General features: G+C 49.6%; 1 protein-coding gene across 1 annotated transcript in view; it reads left to right on the top strand.

Annotated features, from left to right (window-relative positions):
• The first annotated feature begins 5,038 nt into the window (after nucleotides 1–5,038).
• The window catches only part of CA12 (carbonic anhydrase 12), a 64,879-nt gene continuing 44,839 nt past the window's right edge, over nucleotides 5,039–25,078 (top strand). Inside the window, exon 1 of the mRNA XM_075532311.1 lies at nucleotides 5,039–5,135. Coding sequence (XP_075388426.1) covers nucleotides 5,039–5,135 — 97 coding nt within the window. The remainder of the gene's footprint in view (nucleotides 5,136–25,078) is intronic.

Here is a 25,078-nt window from a genome sequence, read left to right as displayed (position 1 = left end):
TAAGTGAATGAATAACCCAAACAGCTTCCACTTGCTAATTCCAGCCATGTGAGATGTATGTTCATGGTCCAGGGGCTTGGCTAACCCTAGCCTCTGTACAGATGGAGAAGCTGACGTTCCAAGAGGCTGCCCCTCTGTGGAGGTTTTCCAGGGTGTAACACAGCCCTCCCAGCACCATGCCCTGCATTTGTTCCTCCACACTCCTGCATCCCTTTTCTCCCAGGCTCACCCTCCTGTCTCTTCAGATGTGACATTTTACTGGGGCCCCTGCGCCCTGGAGCCTTCTGTCAGGGTGTGCCATCTGAATGGGTAATTGGTTGACAAGAGCCCCATCTGAGGATGGAAAAGCAAGTCTTTGCATGTCAGTTCACACAAGCCCCAGAAAGCCTCTGTCTGGGAAGGGTTCCCAGAGTGGAGAACTGAAGCTGGTTGGGTTGGGTGCAACTTAGGGCCCTCTTGACTTCCAGTTTAAATTTAGTATTGCTCTTTTCAGGTTTGGTCACTCCATTTCTTTCTGGTTGCTCGATTTTTCTTTCTTTCCCTGATCCCTTAAGAATAGCAATAATTAAAAAAATAAACGCTCAAGCACTTAGGGAAATTGGGTCTCAATTTATAGTCTCAATTCCGTTTTAATTGCCATCCATTCTTTACGAATGAACCAGCTCTCCAATCTAGACATGCAATGAGCATACCAGCCCTTCCTCCACCCCCCAAGCCCTGATCAAAATCTAGCCTGGGGGTGCTCTTAAGTCCAGCCCCCCATGCCCACCCACGCCCATACGACATTATTCCCTCCAGATCTCTGGGGCTCCTTGGAGAGCACTCTGCAGTCCATGTACTGGGGTGGGGGGGGGCGAGGTTGAACCGCAGGTTTTGCCAGATTTGATGGGGGGGAGCCCTGGCGTGGGAGTCACTGAGTGGGCATGTGACTTCACCTCTATGGTTCAGCTTCTGCAGCAGTGAGCTCATGGTGGTCCTCACCAAGGACTGCTCTTCTTACTTTCCATTTCCTGTGCGGCCTGCCCGAGATGACAGACCAGAGACACTTCCTGGGCACACTGCTGGGGAGCTCACTCGTGGCTCTGGATTTGGAGCTACAGGTGGAAACGGCCATCTGTAAGCCGCTTGGGGTCTGGGAGGGCTTGGAGCTCAATTGCCTTTCTCACCGTTGGTGTCAGGTGCCATGGAGACCATTCTGCCTCAGGGGACCTTCCTTTGGTGCGATAGAAGGAAACACGACGTGCCCTGTGCCATTCTCACAGTGGTTAGGTTTGAGTCTGTGGTTGCTGCCGCGGTGTCAATCCTTGTCACCGAGGGTCTTCTTTTTCTTTTTGTGTGTTCATCTTTTTTAAAAATCATTTTATTGGGGGCTCATACAGCCCTTATCAAAATCCATCCATCCATCCATCCATCAAGCACATTTGTACATATGTTGCCATCATCATTCTCAAAATATTTTCTTTCTACTTGAGTCCTGGGTATCAGCTCCTCATCCGCCCCCCCCTTCCCTCCCTCTCTTCTTCCCTCCTCCTCCCTCTCTCATGAACCCTTGATAATTTATAAATTATTATTATTTTGTCATGTCTTACACTGACCAATGTCTCCCTTCACCCACTTTTCTGTTATCCATCCCTCAGGGAGGGGGTTATATGTAGATCATTGTGATCGGTTCCCCCTTTCTCCCACCTTCCCCTTACTTCCTGGTATCACTACGCTCATTATTGTGCCTGAGGGGTTCATCTGTCCTCGATTCCATGTTTCCAGCTCTTATGTGTACCCGTGTACATGCTCTGGTCTAGACGGATTTTAAAGGTAGAAATAGGGTCATGATAGTAGCGGGGAGGAAGCATTAAAGAATTATAGGAAAGTTAGATGTTTCATTGGTGCTACACTGCACCCTGACTGGCTCGTCTCTTCCTTGTGACCCTTCTGTAAGGGGATGTCCAGTTGCTTACGATGGGCTTTGGGTCACCAGCTGCACTCCCCCTCATTCACATTGATATGACTTTTTGTTCTTTGATATCTGATACCTGATCCCATTGACACCTCATGATCACACAGGCTGGTGCACTTCTTCCATGTGGACATTGTTGCTTTTCAGCTAGATGGCTGCTTGTTTACCTTCAAGCTTTTAAGACCCCAGACGCTATCTCTTTTGATAGCTGGGAACCATCAGCTTTCTTCACCACATTTGCTTATGCACCCATTTGTCTTCAGCGATCATGTCGGGAAGGTGAGCATCATGGAATGCCAGGTTATTAGAACAGAGTGTTCTTGCATTGAGGGAGTACTTGAGTAGAGGCCCAACATATCTACTACCTTGATACTTAACATATAAATATAGGTACATAGATCTATTTCCCTATTTTTATATGTAAATATATTTACATATGTACATGCCTATATTTAGACCTCTATAAATGCCCTTTACCTCCTAGTTCTTTCTTGTATTTCCTTTTACTTTCCTCTTGTCCCACTATCATGTTCGGCCTTCATTGGGTTTCAGTAATTCCTCTCAGTTACATTGTCCTGGATCAGGATCTACCAGACATCTTATGCCCCCCTTGCCAATGATTTTAGATCACTTGTTGTTCCCTTAACCCTGGGCTTTTTAACCACTTCCTTTCCCCCACCTCCCCTCCCCTAGAACCATTGGTCCTGTGTTTTCTTCTCCGGATTGTTCATCCTGCCTATCTTATCTAGGTAGACATACAGTGACAATAATAAGCACAAAAAATAAGGCAGAACAAAACAAAACAACTAAAGAAAACAAAAACAAACAACAACTAATGACAATAAAAAGAAAAGCCTATAAATAGTTCCAGGTCTGTTTGTTGACCTTTAGAAGTATTTTCTGGTTGGAGACTGGAAATCTTTACAAGTAGAAAACTTCCTCTTTCTCCTGCAGACTGGCTGGTGGTTTTGAACTGCCAATCTTGTAGTCAAGCAGTCCAACACATAACCCGCAATGCTGCCAGGGCTCCTTGGAATAAAGGGGACAGCTTGTTAATGTCAGACGGATCTTGCCCGAAAGGAGAGAATACCAGAAACATGACTGCCTGTGTTTTATTGACCACACAAAGGCATTCGATTGTGCGAATCAGAACACATTATAGATGACACTGAAGACTGGAAATTCCAGAGCACATGGTAGCTACTTCCTGAAAGTTCTTTATTTATGAGCACAAACAATAACTAAGGGGATAGCGGCAGAACACAGACACACCTTGAACGCTGGGTGACATCTGCTTCCGTGGCTTTCAGCAGAGAAGTGGCTCTTCCCCTCCAAAAGCCCAGCAGTCAGGCAAGTGGCTTCATGGACCAGGCAGGCTGAAGGCTCTTGGCCTAAAGGATTCAACTGACCTGAGAGGGGCAACTGCTGGCCTAGCCACTGTAGCCAAGAGCAAGAAGGCAGATGGGCCAGGTCCTAAAAGCAGAGGTCACTGCCATGGCTGGGGTGGGTACCCGGAATCAGCCACATGATCTAAGCAATGTTTGCTGAGAGCAGGGTTATCAAGTGGGATTGACCTGAAGTCTAGCACAGTGAACAGAGCAGAGACACAGAGACCCTGGGATACCAGAGGCACAAATGGCATTGGTGGTGGGAACAAGCCAATGGCCATCACAGCAGCAGAAAGATTTAAGGAGTGCTCGGGACAGTAAGGGGGGCTGGTGGTACTGTGGGTCCATCCTGAGTTCTAACTGAAAAATTGGTGGTTCAATCCCACTAACGGCTCTGCAGGAGAAATAGGAGACTATTTGTTTTCATAAAGATTTATAGTACAGGAAACCTTACACAGGAGAAATATGAGTCCCTCCTTGATTGCAGTGGGTTTTTTTTCAGGTGTGGGGGTGTGTGCTGTGTCATTGGGGGGAGGGGCTGTGGGAGGACAGCTAGTTAATATGACCTTGGCTTTAACCACAGAACTTCAACTAAATATAAAGAGGACCAGGACCCCAGGCATAGGACTAGGTGGATGGTTGCTCAAATATAAGGGATAAAATATGTGGTGTTTTTTTTTAAGTGCACAGAAGTAAGCAACCAAAACACCAACAACAACAACACAAAGAAACAAAACCCCTCACAGCCACCGGGTAGATGCTGATCATGGCAACCCTAGAGGACAGGACCAGTGCTCCTGTGGATTTCCCAGGCTGAAATCCTTTACAGGAGCACAAAGCCCTTTCTCACGTGGAACAAGCAGCTGGTGGTTTTGAACTGCTGACTTCGTGAACCAGAGCCCAACACGTAACCAGGACGCCTCTGAAGTAAGCAACAGGTGACAATAATATGCACTGGAAGCAGAGCTCAGGTCTGACCGAGACGCAGACAGCCTAGCACAGTGCCTGCCATTCGGTAGGTGCCACCCAGGGAGGGGTCCCCTCCACCACCACCCACGCTCCCAGTGAGGACGGACTTCTATGGCTAACTAGGATGAGCCGTGTCTACTTGCGAAATTCGTCAAGTTGTGCGGGTGTCCCCCTTTGCTATACAAGTATTCTCCATCGATTTCTTTGTGTCTAAATTTCCTCGATCAGGATCACACTCCGCAGAAATATCCTGGATTCTGGAAGGCAGCCGCTATCTTCCTAGCCCGAGCGCAGCAGTCCAGCAGTCCGAGGAGGCTCCTGTCCGAGGCTTTGTGCTAGGGTGGGGTGGGGTGGGGGTGCTATTTATAGCAGTAGCGACAGTTCGGGGTCCTGGCAGGGGAAGCGAATTCCTGCAGGGTGCACCTCGCCCAAGCCCGCCGGCTGCGTCCGCCGAGCCCCCGGCAGTGGCACACCGGGCGCCGAGAGCGCGGGCCGCCACTCACCTTAGAACTGGGGCGCCAGCCCTCGGTAGGCAGGGCGTCCTCCCCACGCCCACCCCCGGGTGACGACATTACTAGGTGGAGGCCGAGTCGCTCCATAAAAGCAGCCCCGGGGAGCCGGGAGCCTGCAGGGCTGCGCGCTCGCCATCTGGTGCGCGCTCGCTTCGCGCGGAGCTAGCAAGCAGAGTGCGGAGCGCACGGCGACCGGGTCCGCCGGCCTCGCGAGGATGCCCTGCCGCAGCCTGCCCGCCGCCACCGTCCTGCTGCTGCTGCTGCTGCTGCTGGTCCTCCAGCCCCGGGCTTCCAGCGCAGCGCCCCCGAATGGTAACGTGTCCACCTCTTTCTTTGCCAACAGTCCAAGCCTGGCTTGGACAGCAAGATTCCTCGCGGGACTCTTTACAGACTAATTAAAAAGCATTAATTTTAATGAGCAAGGAAGAACATGCATGTGATCAAATAACACGTTTTAGAAAGGATCCTTCATTTCCGTCCCCACCCCCCGCCCCCCGCCCCTTTGGGACACAGGACTTAGAGCTGTTCGGGGAGGCAGGTGGCCTTTCTGTTGGTACCTAGTTCAGGTTTGGCGGTAAAATTCCTCCGTGCGTTTTCTAAGTGCCCCCTAGCTCAGGAGGGGGTGACCTGCGAACTTGGTGCTCAAAGAGAAAAGGAATTGAGGTTTAAACTATTCTGCCCCAGATCCACTGACAAAGGAGAGAAGCGACTAGGATCCTGCTGCTGGAGGGCTTTGCCTTCTCCCGGGCATAAGCTCAGCCGGGCCTGGGTGCTTTCCATGGGGGTAAAGCGCCTTTTACCATTAGGTTTGCATCAGAGGGATGGATGATGCAGCCCATCTTTAATCATTGTTTTTCCTCAGAAGGGCTCGCCAGCTCTGACCGTACACGTGCTTCGGCATACACTCACCCCTTATTTCTGAGTGTAATTAGTGCTCTAACCCCAAGGGCTGGAGGCTGAGGGTGCTGAGCTGGGTGGGAGGAGGGTGTGGGGTGGACCAGAACTGTGGGCTCAGGTTAGGCCAGGGAGTCCTGATGAACCACCAAGGTGAGTTCATCTTTGGAAACCAGGGAAGGATGTCAAGCGCCTGCCTGGGCTAGCACGGTTCTGGGGGAACATTCTGAGGAATGGCTGGTAGCTCTTCTCCTTGACAAAGTTTGCCCTAACTGAGGAAGGCTTGTGGGGTGCCTAAAAGGTCTAACTTTTGTGAATTGATTCCAGGCTCCAGGTTAAGTTGAAATATTTGTAGAGGAATCAAAAGTGACTATAGAATGGCTGAAAAATCAATTGTCCCTGTCTGGGCATTGGTGGTAGGAAATTGTGCTGCTCCATAGCTTAAAAGCTCCGAGCCTCCTTTCTCTCCGGAGGTTATTGTGCCTGTGTGGAAGGCAGGGAGGCCCTTGAGATCGTCCCTGATTAAATTCAAATCCACTGGAGAATGTAGATAGGAGAAAGGAGTTCCATAAAGGTTGAAATTTATTTTTAAGACAGCAAATCATCTCTGTTGTAGATCCAAGATGTTCCAAGACCGTGAGAGAGGTGCCCCTTTCCTGTTACTCTGGGAGCAGTCCCTCCTCCTTGCTCTTCTGCCTAGCTTTCCCATCCTCCCGTCCCTCCTCTGCCCTCAGCCTCCTCCCTCTCCTCTAGCCCCTCTTCGCCCTCCTCCACCTCCCATTTCTCTCTCTCTTCTTACTTTCTTCCACCCTCCCCTTTCCTGTCTTTCCTCTTTCCCTCCTCTTTTGCTACCCCTCCCCCATCCTCCAAACTGGGGAAGGGGGAAGCTTCTGGGGCGATTTGGGAGGTGGGCAGGGAAAGCACTTCACCCTACACTGAAGAACGACCCTAGAGTAGAAGAATGCACGTTTTATTCCAGTATTTCTTATGTGAGGTTCTTAGCTTTTTAACTGCCCCCGGGGACACGGTAAACCAAAAGGTAAACCAAGATTGAGGGCGGAGAAGTGGAGTCCAAATGTTGTCAAGTGAGTAAATAGCTGGGACCCGGGAGGGAGGGCGCATAAGAACAGGAAATTAGGGGTCTTCTCCAGAGAACCTTGGAATTCTTAGTGGCTGTGGCTGCCTGGTTGGGGAAAGATGAGGCTTTCCGTCTGGGAAACCCACCTCTGCCATGTAGGGCGGCTTGGAGTTGGCATTGACTCATTGACGTGTGTGTGTGTGTGTGTGTGTGTGTGTGTGTGTGTGTCTGCCTGTGGGAGCATTTTAAGAATCCTTCAGAGCCTGCTCTGGGGGCATGAATAACCTTCCGAGTTGCTTCTAGCACCTGGACCAGAAGCACGGGGGCTAGAAGACTACACTGGTTTGTTCGGAGACACCCACCCATCCCCCTTGAGATGATTCCAACTCTGATGTAAATTGTCACAGGAGCAGACACCCTCACTTTTCTCCCTGAGTGGCTGGTGGGTTTGAACCACCAACCTTGAGGTTGACAGCCCAGTGCTTTAACCGACTGTGCCACAAGGGCCCCCTGCTCAGAGAAAGGAGGCCAAGAAAGCTACCGATTTTCGGCAACAAATCCCCACTGTGTCACCACCGGAGGTCTTACAGTCCAAAATGGTCACTAGATAAGGCTTGTCGTCATGCTTTAGAGTGTTTACGGCAGAGGCCTTGTCAAGGGAACGCCTTCCCTTTGAAAACTGGGACAGAGAGCAAAGGTGGAGGGTATTAGGGCTATGGGCTGGTTTGGGGGAGACCATGGAAACTTTGGGGGCAAGCAGGATGGCTCAGACGGTAGCAGGAGTTTAGCTGCTCCCCAAACCAACCTCACTGCCACTGAGTCAGTTCTGATCCATAGCAAGCCCAAAGGCCAGGGTCGAACTGCCCCTGTGAGTTGCTGAGGTGTCAATCTTTTTTTTTTTAACAATTTATTGGGGCTCATAAAATTCTTTTCACAGTTCATACATATACATACATCAATTGTATAAAGCACATCTGTACAGTCTTTGCCCTAATCATTTTTTTCTCTTTTCTTCTTTTACATTTTATTAGGGACTCATACAACTCTTACCACAATCCATACATATACATACATCAATTGTATAAAGCACATCCATACATTCCCTGCCCCAATCATTCTCAAGGCATTTGCTCTCCACTTAAGCCCCTTGCATCAGGTCCTCTTTTTTTCCCCCCCTCCCTCCCCATTCCCCCCTCCCTCATATGCCCTTGGTAATTTATACATCATTATTTTGTCATATCTTGCCCTATCCGGAGTCTCCCTTCCCCCTTTCTCTGCTGTCCCTCTCCCAGGGAAGAGGTCACATGTGGATCCTTGTAATCAGTTCCCCCTTTCCAACCCACTCACCCTCCACTCTCCCAGCATCGTCCCTCACACCCTTGGTCCTGAAGGTATCATCCACCCTGGATTCCCTGTACCTCCAACCCTCATATGCACCAGTGTACAGCCTCTGTCCTATCCAGCCCTGCAAGGTAGAATTCGGATCATGGTAGTTGGGGGGAGGAAGCATCCAGGATCTGGGGGAAAGCTGTGTTCTTCATCGATACTACCTCACACCCTAATTAACCCATCTCCTCTCCTAAACCCCTCTATGAGGGGATCTCCATTGGTCGACACTTGGGCCTTGGGTCTCCACTCTGCACTTCCCCCTTCATTTAATATGATATATATATACATATATACACATACATATATACATATACACATACATACACACACTTATATCTCTTTTTTTTTTGCATGATGCCTTATGAGGTGTCAATCTTTACGGGAGGAGAAAGTCTCATCTTTCTCCTACGGAGTTGCAGGTGGTTTCAAACTGCTTACCTCTCGGTCAGCAGCCCAACGTGTAACCATTGCACCACCAGGCCTCCTCTGTTTGGCTGGTAGCTACGAGGAAAACAAGAGTGGTTCTCAATTGCTAGGGAAGAGGTGAGGAGGAACCTCCTGTCACTTGTGAGAGTTGACATCCTGGGACTGTAAATACTGCACTAGTGAAGTGGTAATAATCCAGCCTCCCCTGTGTCTGAAAGCCACCGTGGTGCTTCAATAGGAACCAACCTCTCAAAGGAAAACGCTGAAGAGAGATGTTGAGAGAAGAGACTTGACATCTTGGGGAGCAGAGTACGTTCTTTGTTCCCATTCCCTATTATTTGAGTAAAAGGGCTGGTGGTAAAATTGGGGTGGCGGGGAAGCGGGTGGTCACACAAAAGTACATATCTCCATGGTTCCGAATATCTTTATCCAACGGATATTGTAGGGAAAGTTCGTGATGGGACCATTGTAGTATTTCAGGCCATCCGAGGACCTTCTGAAATTAATTCTACATTAGATCTGTTTGTTTTGGTTTTGTGTGTGTGTATGTGTGTGTGTAGGCTTATGGGCATTCTTGTGGGTGAAAGGTCCATAGAACTCAGTGGATACTCCAAGGAAGTGTCTCCCCTGTGAAAGATTTAAAAGGAGGAGCACAACTGCCCTGGGCACGTGGGAAATAAAGGTGGACGTGGAGAGACTCTGTGTTGACCTTATTGTCACATGATCTCAGTGCTTGGGCTCTTCGCAGTCCTGGGATCTCAGTGTCGGCACTGTACCTCAGTGGGCTGCCATTTCCTCACCTGTAAAATGAGGCGATGGTGTGTGTGAAATGGACGTGCATCCTCCTCTTCCAGGATGGAATGTTTAGGCCGAAGCCTCAACAGTGCTTCAGGAGGAGCAATATAAGCAGGTTTTACAGAGCAGTGACGATAACACGAAAAGACTAATTTTCAGAGTTGAAGTCGTTGTCCTTGGGAGTGGGATGTAGGCAGAGAGTGTCAGGGGACCAGTGGGTTTTTTAAAATGTGCACATCCTCATAAAAAGTATGGTGAAGTCATCTAACTCTTCAAATCACATGCTGATATCACTTTGATTAAAAAATGAATTTGGAAATAAAAACAAAATAAGTAAAGACAAGGCGGCAAAGAAATTAAATGAAGCATAGCAGTAGAATGCGGCCGTTGTTGGGCGCTGCAGACTGGCTCTGACTTACAGCGACCTCATGTGACCCGTTGGGATTCCTTGGTGGTCATCTTTTGAAAAAAGGGGAGAAGGATCTTTTTGTTTAATTAAATACATTTTTAAAATCGTGAATTAGGTAGGGGGCAATGTTTACATTTCACACCATCAGCTCTGTACTCAGTAGTTCTGGACAGATAGGCAACATTCCTGCCTCCTCTGGAATTCTAACTAGGAAGAGGATGGAAACTTCCTCTTAGAAACACTTTCCTTTGGAGATGAGCTGTGTCCTTTTTGCGGACTGATGTGGACTGGTCTTCAGGCTCTGCTGTCTAGTGGGAAGAACTAGGAGACAGAGCAGCGTGTTCAGCATGCTAGTGTTTGTGTGGAAGAGAGGAAGGGTACAGATGTGTCTGCAGTTATACAGCGAGCGAAAGAGCAGAAACCGAGCAGATGAGTTCTCTCTACTAGGAACCAGGGAGGCGGGTGTGGCGGAGCTTTCACTGTCTGCCCTTTGGAAGCCTCAGGGTTTTGAGCCTGTGAATTCATGCAGATAATAACGCCGGACTTCTTAAAATGCCCGTGGGACTTTCATTCAAGAAGCCCCCTCCCTAATCCAGCAGCCCCTGAGTGAACACCACATACCCGCCCAACCTGTGGGCCTCCGCGGGCACAGCCCCCGCCCCCCCTAACCTGTGGGCCTCTGCTCGACTGCCACCATCTCACCTAACCCAGCAGTCAGTCCTCCCTGCGCCTCCTTCTGAAACCCAGGTGCTCCAAGAGGCAGTGACCCTGACATCCTCTCAGAAAAAGGGTTTGAAATTTCGGGGTGGCTGCCTCCTTTCCCAAACTAAAGTAGTAGGGTTTTCTCAGACCGAAGTTCCAATCCATTGGTCCTTACTTGCTTTGTTTTTGGTCTTTGCAGGATCCAAGTGGACCTATGCTGGTAAGTAGAGATCTTCCATACTTTCTGAGGGGCTGGCTATGCTTAGAGCGAGACCAGACACTCTTCATGTTCTGTAGACGTTATTGGGGGGCAGGAAGAGGGGGAGGGTGGAATGAGTGCTCTTACACCGTCACAAGAGGGCCGGCCGGCTGCCCTACAAGAATGGTTCTTTGCAGGGCCTAGCCTTTTCAGAGGCCCAGGTTGCAAACAACACTTTGTCTGAGCAACTGTGCTTGGCCTGTGCCCACCAACTCATGAGTCTCCGTGTTCAGGCTTCCAGAGTCCTGCAAGAATTTCCAATGTCTGCCAGATGACGATGCCCAGGTACCCTCAGGTACCCTTGAGCAGGACGGGCCTCTCCCTTTATCCTGCAATGAACAAAGAATAAAGAGCTGAAAGTTTGGCTCAGACCCCAGATCGTGAGCCATCCGTGGGTCTAGATGGTACTGTTGCCATGTTTGTGAGCACTTGGTGGATGAGGTGGCGATGACCCGTCCTTCCCTTTCATGGAGAGAGAGGAGCAGCAAGGTGGTAATGGGGTTTCTGCAGAACTGGGTCAGAAATGAATGCTGGTCACCAACTCAGGTTTGTTCAGGCCTGCAAGAAAACAGCTGGGCATGGACTTGGCCGGGGTGTGGTAACACATTGGAAAGTCGGCCACTGGCAGGAATGGGAGGCCAAGAGCCCGAGGTCATTGTCAAGTTCTAGAATGTTGGTATCATCTTTTTAAGAGCGGGGTCATGGAAAGTGTACAGGGTATCTTGTGATGGGAGCTGCATTGGTCTGGAGCGTGACAGCAAGCAGGCGCACAGCAGAAGGTAAAGCCTCCGTAGGCAACAGCTGTGGTGCGGTGACCAGCAGGGCAGTGGGTTGCTGCAGGGGAAGCAGAGCCTGCAGAAGGGTCCAGCCGAGCCTTTACAGAGGTAGCTTTTGGATGTCACAAGCTCAGAAGGCATAGGATGTCAGGGACTAACCAAATGGCAACATTGAGGCCAGGAGGCCAAGGTTCCTGAACTCTGCTGTTGCTGCCTCCTGTCCTTACTAATAGCCCCGTGCACACAGTGTGCGCAAGCATCCCTGCTTAGTGGGTGGGTACTGTGAAGGAGAGACTACAGTCTGTAGCTATTTAAAGCACACGATGCAAAGCATAATATCATAGGTAATAAGGCAGATAACAAAGACATGCTCCTGATTTCCTTATCAAGGTGCTCTGATCCTTCAGAGGAGGATGTGCACACTAGGGCTGGATGGTCAAGAAAGACTGCCTGGAGAGAAGGGGTTTTTCACTTGGGTCTTGAGAGATGGGGAGGACTCGGTGAGACAGGAGGATGGGTGTTTGCGGGGAGGAAGTGTGGGAATGCATCCCACGAGCAGCAAGACGGTGTTTGAGGGAAAATACCTGGGGTCATTTTAGGGGAAAATAATGGTTGTTTTATAGGGGAGAATAATGGGTGGTAGAAATGGTTAAGTGTTCAACTAGTAATTGCAAAAGGTGGAGATTCGAACTCGCTCATTGGCCCACCGAGGAATGGCCTAGAGAAATGCTTTGGAAGGTCTTAGCCTGAAAGCTTCGTGGCAAGTGGTTTTCAGTCCTGGTAATGGCTCACAACGAGCCCTGGTGGCACTGTGGGTTCAGCCTTGGGTTGCTAATGGCAAGGTCGGTGGTTCAAACCCCGCTGCTCTTCAGGAGAAAGATGAGGCTCTCTGCTCCCATAAAGCTGTGCATTTTCAGAAACCTCATATAGCACTTCTGCGCTTCTCTCCACTCGGGGCCTCAACTCTACGGCGGTGGGTATTTTAATGGGCTCCAAGGTCCAAAGGTTGGGACAAACAGGAGAGGCAAGAAAGGGCAGCCACATGGAAGGGATGATAAATCCACATAACTGCCCTCTAGTTCTTTAATATTCCCGCCCCTAACTTTGGTTATTATGGTTTTATTTTTGTTTTACCGCATTAGTCATGTTAGGTTTGCATATGTTCACTTGTAAACTTAGAATGCTTGGTACTTGAAAGTCAAGATAGATAACCCTTCAGAAATAGTAACAGAAGTAATGGTTCCCTGAGGGTATGGGAAGAGAAAATGGGGAAGGGAGGGAGCAGGTATCCGATAGCATCGATGACTGTATAACCCCTCCGATAGAAGCAAACAACAGAATTGTATGTGGACGGATATATTGGATTGTGTCAGATATGGGGGTGGGACTATTATAGAAAGAAAATAAAATGGGTTCCTGGCGGGTATGGTGGGGGAGGGAAGGGACAAAGGGGAGCCGATATCCAGGGATTCAGGAAGAAAGAAAATGTTTTGAAACTGATTGTGGTAGCAATTGTACAATACTGCTTGATGTGATTGAACTATGGAATGCCATGCTATCTGTAAGGACTCCCAATAAAATTAAAGCAAGAAGAAGAAGGGACTAGATAGGGAGTACATCTGTGCTTTAGGTATAATAAAGACCGTTGGTGGCACATGAATGAAGCGCTAAACTGCTCACGGAAATGTTTGAACCCATTAGTCCTTAGGAGAGGAAGATAAGGGAGTTTACTTACGTACACTAAAAATTGAAACCAATTGTCGTCAAATTGATTTCAACTTATAGACAGAGTAGATGAACTACCTTCTAGTGTTTCCAAAGCTGTAAATATTTTAAAAATAATTTTATTGGGAGCTCATACAACTCATCACAATCCATACATGCACAATCCATAATTGTGTAAAGCACATCTGTGCATTCATTGCCCTCATCATTCTCAAAACATTTGCTCTCCACCTAAGCCCTTGGCACCTGCTCCTCATTTTCCCCCACCCTCCCTGCTCCCCTTTCCCTCATGAACCCTTGATAATTTATAAATTATTATTTTGTCATATCTTACACTGTCTGATGTCTCCCTTCACCCACTTTTCTGTTGTCCATCCCCCAGAGAGGAGGTTACATGTAGATCCTTGTCATCGGTTCCCTCTTTCTACCCCACCCTCCCTCTACCCTCCTCACACGCCTGGTCCTGAAGGGATCATCTGTCCCGGGTTCCCTGTATTACCAGTACCCAATCTGTACCAGTGTACATTCTCTAGTCTAGCCAGATTTGTAAGATAGAATTGGGATCATGATAGTTGGGGGTCGGGGGGGGCATTTAGGAATTAGAGGAAAGTTGTATGTTTCATTGTTGCTACACTGCACCCTGACTGGCTCATCTCCTCCCCGCAACCCTTCTTAGGGGATATCCAATTGCCTACAGATGGATCTTGGGTCCTCAATCTGTACTCCCCCTCATTGATAATGATATAATTTTTTGTTCTTTGATGCCTGATACCTGATTCCTTCTACACCTCGTGACCACACAGGCTGGTGTGCTTCTTCCATGTGGACTTTGTTGCTTCTGATCTAGATGGCCACTTGTTTACCTTCAAGCCTTTAAGACTTAGACGCTATATCTTTTGATAGCCGAGCACCATCCCAAAGCTGTAAATCTTTATGAGAGTAGACTGTCACATCTTTCTCTCATGGAGAGCCTGATGGGTTTGAACCACTGATCTTTCTTTTATCAGCAAAGCACTTAAAAACTGGGCACCTAGATGCCCCATATAGATCCCAGCCTAGGAGGCAGTTCTGCTCTGTCCTGTAGGGTTGTTGTGAGTGCAAATGGACTGCGTGACTGTGGGTGAAACACTGTGATAACAGATCGAGAGGGAGGTATGGGAATGAGGTGGGGAGCTGAAACCCATTTCACATCTTAATGTCTAACTTACAATGAAGGAAGTCAGAGGGAAAGAGAGAGAAGGTCAAGGGACTTGGTAAAGGGAGAATGGCAGAGTCCTGGGCCACAGAGTGGGCCCCTTGGGTCAGCTCCATGCCTGGGAGGGGACAGGAGCTGTGCAGGTAGGGAACAAGGCTGGTCTCAGTTGGTGCTATTCCGTACCATCTTGAGCCAGTCTTTGGGGGTCTCTCGTTCCGGCTTGTTGGCTGTTGTTGTTCAGTGCTATTGAGTTGGTTCTGCACATCCGAACAAAACACTGCCTGGGCCCTCCCCACAATGATTCTTGGGTATGAGCCCATTGTTGCAGCCACTGGGTCGATTCATCCCCTTGAGGGTCGTCTTCTTTACCAAGTAGGGTGTCCTTCTCCAAGGATTGATCTCTCCTGAGACCATGTCCAAAGGACATGAGACAAAGTCTCGCCATCCCTACTTCTAAGGAGCATTCTGGGGGTACGTCTTCAAAGATGGATTTGGCTTTGCTTTTGGCTTGGGGTCTCCTATATCCGAAGACTAGAGAGAAGAGCCCATTCCCACATCTTCTAAGCATTCTGGAATGCCCTCCCCGCCCCAACAAATATATCTGGGCCTGTCCCTGGGTCTGATGAGAACAGAACATGGAAAAACTGTATCTTTGACCCTTTCCTCCACTGAGATCCTCTCTCCATTCTGTTAGAGAACCACCAGGTGATCCTCCAGAATCTTCTAGCCTGAGAGTCAGAGGTAGCTTGCTCTGTCTCTTTTGCTCGCCTCCCAGGAAGCACGAATTAAGCCTCTCTTGTTAAAACACCCCTGGGCAGAGTGAGATGGTGCTGGAGAGAGAGATGGTTGTGTCAGGGTGTGGGAGGGAATTATGACTGCCACATAGTCGTGGCCTGGGGCTCCCCTTGGGAGGCCTCCGCTGTTGAACCATGTCCACCCCTCTGTCCAGAAACCCTTCTTCCCAGCCACTGGCTCTGACTTGCCTTCTGGCCCCGTGCCCTCCTGCCCTGCACAATTCGAGCAGCACTTTGCTGAGGAAGCCCAGGGCAGAGGTGAATGATGCATGGAGTGAGCACAAAGGCACAGTTGTTTGTTTATGAAAACGTGTGGTGCGGGGTCAGCTCTCAGTGACAGCCCGACTGGAGGAGGACAGCCAGGGAGGCAAACAGGTCCTGGCTGGCGGTCATCGGTGGGAGCCTGTGCTCAGAGTCACCAAGGTAAATACAGGCCCAGCCCAGTGCTAGGTAGTGGGGGGAGGGGAGGGCTGGGAATGGGAGGCAGATTTAGGACTGCCTTGAACCAGACAAGTTCAACCAAATGCCATGTCCTGCTTTCCCAGGCTGCAGAACTCAGCTTCCTAGGCATTGCTGAGTCATCCTGCTGAGCGGGGGGGGGGGGGGGGGGGGGCTGGTGGGGGGTAGGGAGGGCCCCAGGGCCCCCCCACAGCTCAGAGTACGTGGTAGGACCTCAAGAAGCGACTTCTCCTACCCTGGCACTGAGCCCCCAGGCTGGCCTCAGGGATGGTCCCCAGGGCGAGGGGAGGATGTCTGATAGGCAAGATGGGCTCACCCTCCCCTTCCCTCTATGGGGCTCTTCCTGGGTGGTTGGCCGAAGCCTGAAGCAGCAGCTGGGGGTCTGCAGGGCCCTCGCACGGAGAATCAGAGAGAGGGAGGGACAGGTGCCCTGACCCTCCCTGCTGGAAGGCAAGCTCTAGTGAGTCCCATTCGGAAATGGAAGACTGCCGTGGGTCACTGAGCCCCAGCGGGCTAAAACAAGCCTCTGCTATGAGAAGTCACCATGGGGGGCACTCTGTGGGGCAGGGGCTCGAGGAGGGTGCTGGTTCTGTCTGGTCCTGGATGTTGGCGCTATGTTCATTTTGGGAGAACCCATTAAGCTACTCACTCACAGTACGTGCACGTTCCCAGATGTAGCTGTTATGTTTTGTTTCAAAGCTTTAAAAAAATATTAAAAATATTTTTATTGACATATCTTACTCCTTCTAATATAGCCCTTCCCTGCCCATCCAGTTCTGTTCTTCAATCCCATCGGGTGGGGCTATACAATCACCAGTGTTATCAACTCCCCTCTGCCCCCCTTTCCTCACCCCTCCCACTTCCTGAACCCTCCAGGAATCCTCCTTCCTCCTGTCAGTGTCTGAAGGGGCATCTCTCTGGCTACCATGTACCGAGCGATCTTCAATGTACAAACAAAATCGGCAAATCTAACGTGACCAATGAGGTGATGCATCTTCATAACCCCCCCTGCCACTCTTTTGTTTCCTGATGGAGTGTAAGTTCACTAACACAAGGGACGCACCTGTTGTCTGCAGCGCATGCAACTTACATTGTTGGACAAGGATCTGCTTCTTCATGCTTCTCTGAACCCTCTGAATTTTGATGGCGAGGAGCCACTCCTTGTCCATCCACGGGTGTTTCTCCTTTCCAAAGCAAGGGCTTGGACCAAAAATGTGGGCATTCTCAGCTCTTGCTTTAAGAGCTTAAGCCAGAATGTTCTTTCTGAACCTCATCCTTGGGACTGGCATGATGTTAGAGCTAATCTCAGTCTTCCTGTAACTGGGGGCCCAGGCATCTGCTTCCACGGCCATGCCCCGTTCACCTGTGCTCCAGTCCAGTCCCAAAGAACCTCAGCTCCACCAGTGCCTCCGACCCAAGGCTGAGCCTTGGGATCTTGGGACATGGGCTCAGAGAGACATCAGCCTCTCACCAGGCAGTGACCCTGATCCACCCAAGAGTGAGGGTGTGCCACGCAGGTGCCTTCAGGCCTCTGCTCAAACTTGCCCCTTCCGTTTCCTGCTGGTCTCGAGCCCTGGGCATTCCAGAGAGGGCACGGCACAGCCCCTCCAGGAGCCTGCCAACGTCCTTGGCAGCCATCGTAGTCAGGGGCCTGGGGGCCGCTCTTGATCCTACTCAAAACGGAGCTTTCAAGCCAAAAGGCTGGATTCAGAGCAGGCCTGTGAAGGCAGCCGCGGAGGCAGGCTGCTACTAAAAGGTCTGGTTTTCCAGGAGGAAAAGAATGTCTCAGCAGGACCCTTCTCTCTCTCTCTCTCTCTCTCTCTCTCTCTCTCTCTCTCTCTCTCTCTCTCTCTCTCTCCCTCCCTCCCTCCCTCCCTCCCTCTCTGGAGGGATTTCTCTCGTTCAATACTGCCTTTCCCCGGCAGAGGCAGCCCAGGCAGGTGTGCAGGTACCTCTCTGGCTCCCACCACAGCCCCTGGCTGAGGCTGCCAGAGAGCACGCTGGGTGGAGAAAGCAGAGCTCTTGGTGTCTGCTGCTGACAAATCCCGCATTTCACGGAGCACACGTCTTGCTTTAGCATCTTGGAAGTGAAGATAGCTCTTATCATTGGTGATGCCATCTCTTAGTCCTTGGTCCACAGATACTTGCTAAGAAGCACCGCCACTTGGTAGGTGCTGGATTCCCCAGAACAGAGATGCAGCAAACACTTCCACTCATTAAGCAGGGAAACCAGTGGGGCAAAAGGTATCAAAAGGCAGTGTTTTCCGTCTTGCAGTCAATTCACAGTAGCTCACGTACATTTTCATGGTGCATTTGGGTGTGTGGTGAAAGTATTTGTAGACCAAGTCATTTGAGCCCTCCTCCCTCCAAGCAGACAATTTTTCACCATAGTGTGGGCTCCAGTAGCTGTTCAGACAGGCTAATCGTAGCGATCACAGCGGTGAAAGAGCCTCCCGTCGATTTCGGCTGAGTCACTAGGTGCTATGGAACTGGTATTCCTTTAGGGAGTATAAGTTTTCTGATGGCCTGACCACCATTTGACTCATGCCAACCAGGAAGGAATAAATCTATGTGCCTAAGAAGGTTGGCTCAGAACTGGCTTAACTCTAAACAAAATGGTTCATTTAGTTCACCTTGCGTTTTTGTTTCTGCTGTTTCACTTTGTGCTAACAGCTTGATCGAGATGTACTCCACACGCCACACAACGCATCTCCTTGGAGCACGTGACTCGGTGACTTGCCGTACAGTCAGCCTTGTGCAACACCCTCGCCATTAAATTTCAGAATATGTCCATCCACCCCAGAGAAACCCTGCACCCAGCAGCCTTCCCTCCCCCTCTCCCTCAGTCTTAAAGAACTCGGCAGCCAGGAATTCTTTCTGCCTGGCCTCAGGGCTGCCTGCAAATTGGGGGAGGAGGGCAGGAGACTGCAGGTTGGACCCCAAGGACAAGGGCATTGGGTATCCCATGTGAGGTGGGCTGGAAAGGGCTATTTTCGCAACCTACCCACTCCCCTTCCCTCCAGACACCAGGAAGCCCCCAGGCAAGTTGGAAGTCCAAGGAAAATGCCTCTTCTTGTATGGCCCCCCACATTTCAAGATCCCTCCCGCCCCTTGCCTGTCTAGTTTATGGACATCTTTCCTGATCCTGAGCCAAAATATTCTAGCAAAGACATTTCTGGGATTTCTATCCAGACGATTCCTTAAAACAGTGGTGTAGTGTGCTTTCGCCATCTCATTCTTTTATCTCCCCCCCCCCCCATACATACACATACACCATGGTCTCAAAGATGTATTTAAAAATACTCATATATTAATGAAGTACTTCGTGTGTTTGTTTTGCCATTTGTTATTAGTCAAACAGAGAGAAAAACCAATCCAAGGGTTAAAATTAGCCTGAGATCACTGGTTCACAAGTTTTCTCTGACTCACTAGTATCAACGATTGTTATGTGGCGAGTGTTAGACTAACCAAGCAGTTTCTATTGGGTGGATTCTGGCTCCTGGTAAGACTATGAGAGGAGTCTTCTGTGGGGGTTCTTTTTTTCAATAGTTTTACTGGCATACAGTTGCCACATCACACAATGCAATAGTTCAGTCACATCAAGAAGAGTTGTACAAGCATCAACCCAATCCATTTTAGAACATTTTCTTCATTGTTGTACGCATCGTTAATAGCTCCCTATGTCCCTCCAACCTCCTCTGCCAACCCCCAAGGAACCACGACTCCAGTTACTGTTTCTGTAGATTTAACCTGTCCTAGATTTCATATAAAGAGAAACATTAAACACAAACAAACAGCAGCAGCAAAAAACTAATAAGAATAACGATGTAAATTCAATAAAATGTCATTAAAAAGACAGCAGAAAATATTTAAAAACTAAATGGGTCATAAGGAAGATCAAAAGATAGTGTGCTAAGCTTTGAGCTAACTGAATAAGCAACACTCTACTTTCCAATGCCTTCTCCCTGTTAGCCGGACTGTTCACATCCTGGTCCGCAGTCAGAGGGCTTAATTCTCGGTATTTCCCCAGGGGCTTTTAATGGATGACTTCCCAGAAACTATAGCCAGACCTTTCTTCCAAGGCACCTCTAGTATGTTTCTCTTTTTTAATCATTTTATTGGGGGCTCATGCAACTCTTATCACAATCAATCCACCCATCCATTGTATAAAGCACATTTGTGCATTCATTGCCCTCATCATTCTCAAAACATTTGCTCTCCACTTAAGCCCCTGGCATCAGCTCCTCATTTTTTCCCTCTCCCTTCCCGCTCTCTCCTCCCTCATGAACCCTTGATAATTTATAAATTATTATTTTTCATATCTTACATTCCCTTCACCCACTTTTATGTTGTCTCTCCCTCAGGGAGGAGGTTATATATAGATCTTTGTCATCGGTTCCCCCTTTCCAACCCACCCTCCCTCCACCCTCCTAGCATCACCACTCTCACCACTGGTCCTGAAGGGATCATCTCTCCTGAATTCCCCAAGTTTCCAGTTCTTATCTGTACCAGTGTACATCCTCTGGTCTAGCCGGATTTGTAAGGTAGAATTGGGATCATGATAGTGGGGGGCGGGAGGAAGTATTTAGGAACTAGAGGAAAGTTATATGTGTCATCGTTGCTACACTGCACCCTGACTGCCCGTCTCCTCCTTGCGACCCTTCTATAATATCCAGTTACCTACAGATGGGCTTTGGGTCTCCACCCCACACTCCCCCTCATTCACAATGATATGATTTTTTTGTTCTGATGATGCCTGATCCCTCATCCCTTCGACAGCTTGTGATTGCACAGGCTGGTGTGCTTCTTCCATGTGGGCTTTGTTTCTGAGCTAGATGGCCACTTGTTTACCTTCAAGTCTTTAAGACCCTAGACGCTATATCTTTTGATAGCAAGGCACCATCAGCTTTCTTTGCCACATTTGCTTATGCACCCATTTGTCTTTGGCGATCATATCAGGGAGGTGAGCACACAATGATATGATTTTTTGTTCTTTGATGTCTGATACCTGATCCCTTCGACACCTCATGATCACACATGCTGGTGTGCTTCTTCCATCTGGGCTTTGTTGCTTCTCAGCTGGATGGCTGCTTGTTTACCTTCAAGCCTTTAAGACCCCAGATGCTCTATCTTTTTCATCTTTCTCTCAAGGAGCAGCTGGTGGGTTTGAAGCACCAACTTTGCGTGACACAGTCGAGCTGAGTTCCATAGGGTTTTCAATCTGAAGAAAGTTGCTAGAGCTTTTTCCCAAGGTGCCTCTGGGTGGACTTGAACCTCCAATCTTTCCGTTGGCATCCCCTGGAGGTCCTTGTTGAGCTCTCTCGAGTGTCACCCTTGGCATTAGACTGCCACGGTGGTGCAGGTGAGCCTTGTTCTCCTTGGTAAGACCAGAAAAACGCAGAGATGGCAAGTGGCCCAGACAGCCTGAGGAGCCAAGCCGGACCCAGTCTCGGGTCTCCTGATCCCTGCCACCCCCACCCCCACCTCCACCCCATGCCCTTTGCTGGTCACCTGACAAGTACTTGTATGCCAGGCACTGGACATGAAACCACAATAAGAACATTGTGTAACAGTCATTGAGGAAATGCTGTGATTTGGTTTTTTTTAAGTAAATCATAGATTTGTCAGAAATAAATGATGCCAACTGAACTTGCCTTTCTTTCTCTCACCAGGATAAAGGGCTTAGTGGTTAGAGAGAGTACAATGGGCTTAATACCTGTTGACACAGATAAACACTGGTTATGGCTGGCAGTGACCCACTCAGGGAAATGTGCCTCAAAGACCAGCAGCGGTGCTAGGGACAGACGTCCATGGAGGTCACCGCACAAGGCTGTGGCGGAGCGGGAGCAGGGCGGGGGGCTGTTCTCAAGGGACAGGGCTGAGTTAGTGCAGGCCCACCTTGTTTTGCTGATCCCTCAGAGACGGCTTTTCTCTTCCACTGGAGGAGGTGGTAACTGTGATCGGTGCTGTGTTTCCCAGAAGCTTGTGCTCATGTCTCGTCTTGGTGTTACAGTATGGCAATTCACATAATATTTTCTTTTATTTTAAAAATCATTTTATCGGGGGCTCGTACAACTCTTAGCACAATCCATCCATCCATCCATCCATCCATTGTGTCAAGCACATTTGTACATATGTTGCCCTCATCATTCTAAAAACATTTGCTTTCTACTTGAGCCCTTATATCAGCTCCTCATTTTCCCCTCTCTCCGTGCTCCCCTCTCCCGCGTGAATGCTTGATAATTTATAAATTATTATTATTTTGTCATGTCTTACACTGCCCGCCATCTCCCTTATTTTGAACTTTCCCATAATGCCGTTGCACACCTCATCCAATGCCCACTCACTCACTGCCGTTGGGTGGCCTCTGACTCGTAGAGACCCTACAGGGTAGAGTGGACCAGCCTCTGTGGTTTCTGAGACTGTGAATCTCTACGGGAGCAGGAAGCCTCATCTCTCCCCGCCAGGGCGGCTGGTGGGTTTGAACTGTGTCAGAGCTTCGTTTCTCTTTGTTGTTGTTAGCTGTCGTCCATCCAGTGACCCTATTTATGCACAACAGAATGAAACACTTTTATTTAGGGTCGAATAATCACTTTGTATGGTATGTATCACATTTTGCTTATCCGCGTATCTCTTGCTGGGCACGTGGGCTGTTGGGACCTTTGGGGTGCTGTCTAGAGTGCTCAGTGAGAGTGGGGGTACCAGTTCATCTGTGAGCATCGACCTGCTTTCAGTCTTCCCAGAATAGCAATGTCTTAAAGAAGCACCTTTGTGCTTCCAACTGGCAGTTTTCTTAAGCAGGTTCCCAAATGCGTGTGGCCTAGCACTCCCTTTTTTTCAGGAAAAAAAGAATTACTCAGTGGCCCTTTGGAAATGAAAAAATTCTGTGCTATACCCATCATCCATGAAGTAGTGTGGTTTATCTGCTTTTGCAGTACACCTGGATCGTTCCAGGAACTCTGGTGTGGTTGTGGGGTACGAACTGAGCTGTCAAATGCAAGGTCAGCTGATGCCAAGGGCTTAAATGGAGAGCAAACATTTTGAGAATGATGAGGGCAAAGAATGTACAGATGTGCTTTACACAATTGATGTCTATATGGATTGTGATGAGTTGAATGAGCCCCTAACAAAACGTTTAAAAAAAGAAAAGAAATGCAAGGTCAGCAGTTTGAAACCACCAGTCAATTCATGAGAGAATCAGCGACTTTCTACTTCCGTCCGTGAAGAGCTACAGCTTCTGAAATCCACTCTGCCCTGAGTCTGCATCCACTCAAGGGCAGTGAGCCCCCAGGAGTGGTACCGCCCACTTTGGGAGTCTCCCCCCAGCTCGTGATAAAACGGTTGTAATGTTTAACGCGTCCATCAGCAAAAGTGAGGTAGCAAACACCCACATCGCCGAGGAAAGCTCAGTGTGTGAGGTGCGTGTGAGCCCGAAAGCCTTGTTTCCTTCTGGCAAAAACAGCAGTGCCGGAGTCCAGGTCAATGATTCGACAGAACCACGCCACCAAACAGACATACTCTCTCCGGGGAACAGCCAAGTGGTTACTTCCTGGAGAAGACGAACTTGCTAACTTGTTAGCTGCCTTGGAATTGGCCCCTGACTGTTAACTCAGGTACCACAGGACAAAATGCTACCAAGTCGTCCTCCAGCCCCAGGGGCCCTGGAAGGCCACACTGGAGTGGGGCACAGCTTTCCCATCGGCTGGCTCTCCGAAGCCGATCATCAGCTTTCTCCCTCGTCGGTCAGCTCCACTGACACCTGTGCCTCATCACCTCTCTCAATGCCCTCGAGTCAGTGCGGACTCCCAATGACTCCTGTGGGTTTCTGAGGCGGTGCCTGTTCACGGGAGTAGAAAACACAGTCTCCAAGGAGCTGCTGGTGGTTTTGAACTGCCGACCACGAGAATCACAGCACAACATGTAACCACGACACCAACGGGATTCCACGTCATCGGAGCAGGAAAGCCCCCACGGACAGGCTGTACATGAGGTTCCCTGGCTGAGGGGCCCAGGTCTCCCACATGGGAGGTGAGAATTTTACCACCGAGTCACCTTCAGGTTGCCATTGGGGAATTTGCTCCCTCAATGGTGGCTTTTGAGTTAGAGCCTGGTGGGTGCCGGCAGTCTCGCAGGGGCTCCCGAGGGGCGATAGTTGCCTATGCGTTGGGCTGCTAATCAAAAGGTCAGTAGTTTGAATTCACCAGCCGCTCCATGGGAGAAAGACGAGGCTTCTACTCCTGAAAAGAGTTCCGGTCTCAGAAACCCACGGGGCGGTTCTACTCTGTGCTCCTAGAGAGGGACAGAGTTGGAATCGGTTCCTTAGGAGTGAGCTGGCCTTTGGTTTGGGATGGGATGCGGGAGCCCTGGTGGAGCTGTCGGGTAAGTGCTGGATGGCTGACCATGAGGGCCACTCTGTGGGGAAAGGCCAGGCTCTCTGTTGCTGTGAAGATTTGCAGCCAATGCATTGATCGCTGCCCCGGGGGAAGCGGGTGAGGAAGTCAGAGACGAGCGGCAGCCGTGGTACCCTCCGAGCGAGTCAGATCTAGAGCGAGGGTGTGGTGTGACATACATGTCCACCGGTGCTGGACAAGCCCGGCACAAGCAGAGCACAAGGCCTGTCTGAGGGAGAAGTGCAGGAAGCCTGGCCGAGTGAAAGAGGAGAGAATTGGTCTCCTTCTTTGTTTTGGCTCCCAAGGCAGACGGAGGCACCTGATCTGGGATGGTCGGGTTTCAGAGGTGAAACCAGCCCGAAACGGAAGGTCACATAAGCCTACACGTCTCATTACCAGTGAGAGGAGAGCCCGGGAGCCCGAGGTTTGCTTTCCGGTCAAGTGTAAGGGAGAAGCGGCTCTACAAGGCTGGGCAGGGGCCCCTGAAAAGGAGGTGGGACGAGAACAGACGTTTCAGCTCAGACCGGCAGGGGAGAGCCCACCTTCTCTGGGTGTTGCTCTGACCCACTTCCTCCCATTTCTCACGTCAGCTCGGTGCCAGGTGCAGGGCCACGTCCATGTTGGGGCTGAAGCTCAGAGAGTCCAAAAATGGTCCCACAGCCAGCAGTGGGCAGAGCTGTGGTTTGCACCTCTGACTGGATGGCTCCAATACCTGCAAGCATCGCCACTCCACTGCAGGCCTCTTTGAAAAAGAGACGGTCTTATTCATTTATTTATAATCATTTTATTGGGGCTCATACAATTCTTATCACAATCCATACATGTGTCAACTGTGTAAAGCACACGTATTCATTCATCGCCCTCATCATTCTCAAAACATTTGATTTCCGCTTGGGCTCATGGAATCAGCTCCTCATTTTTCTTTTTTTCCCCTCCCTCCCCGCTCCCCCATCCCTCATAAACC

Source organism: Tenrec ecaudatus, chromosome 14 (genome assembly GCF_050624435.1).
Source record: "Tenrec ecaudatus isolate mTenEca1 chromosome 14, mTenEca1.hap1, whole genome shotgun sequence".
Lineage (NCBI taxonomy): Eukaryota > Metazoa > Chordata > Mammalia > Afrosoricida > Tenrecidae > Tenrec > Tenrec ecaudatus.
This window is presented reverse-complemented; position numbering and strand designations above follow the sequence as displayed.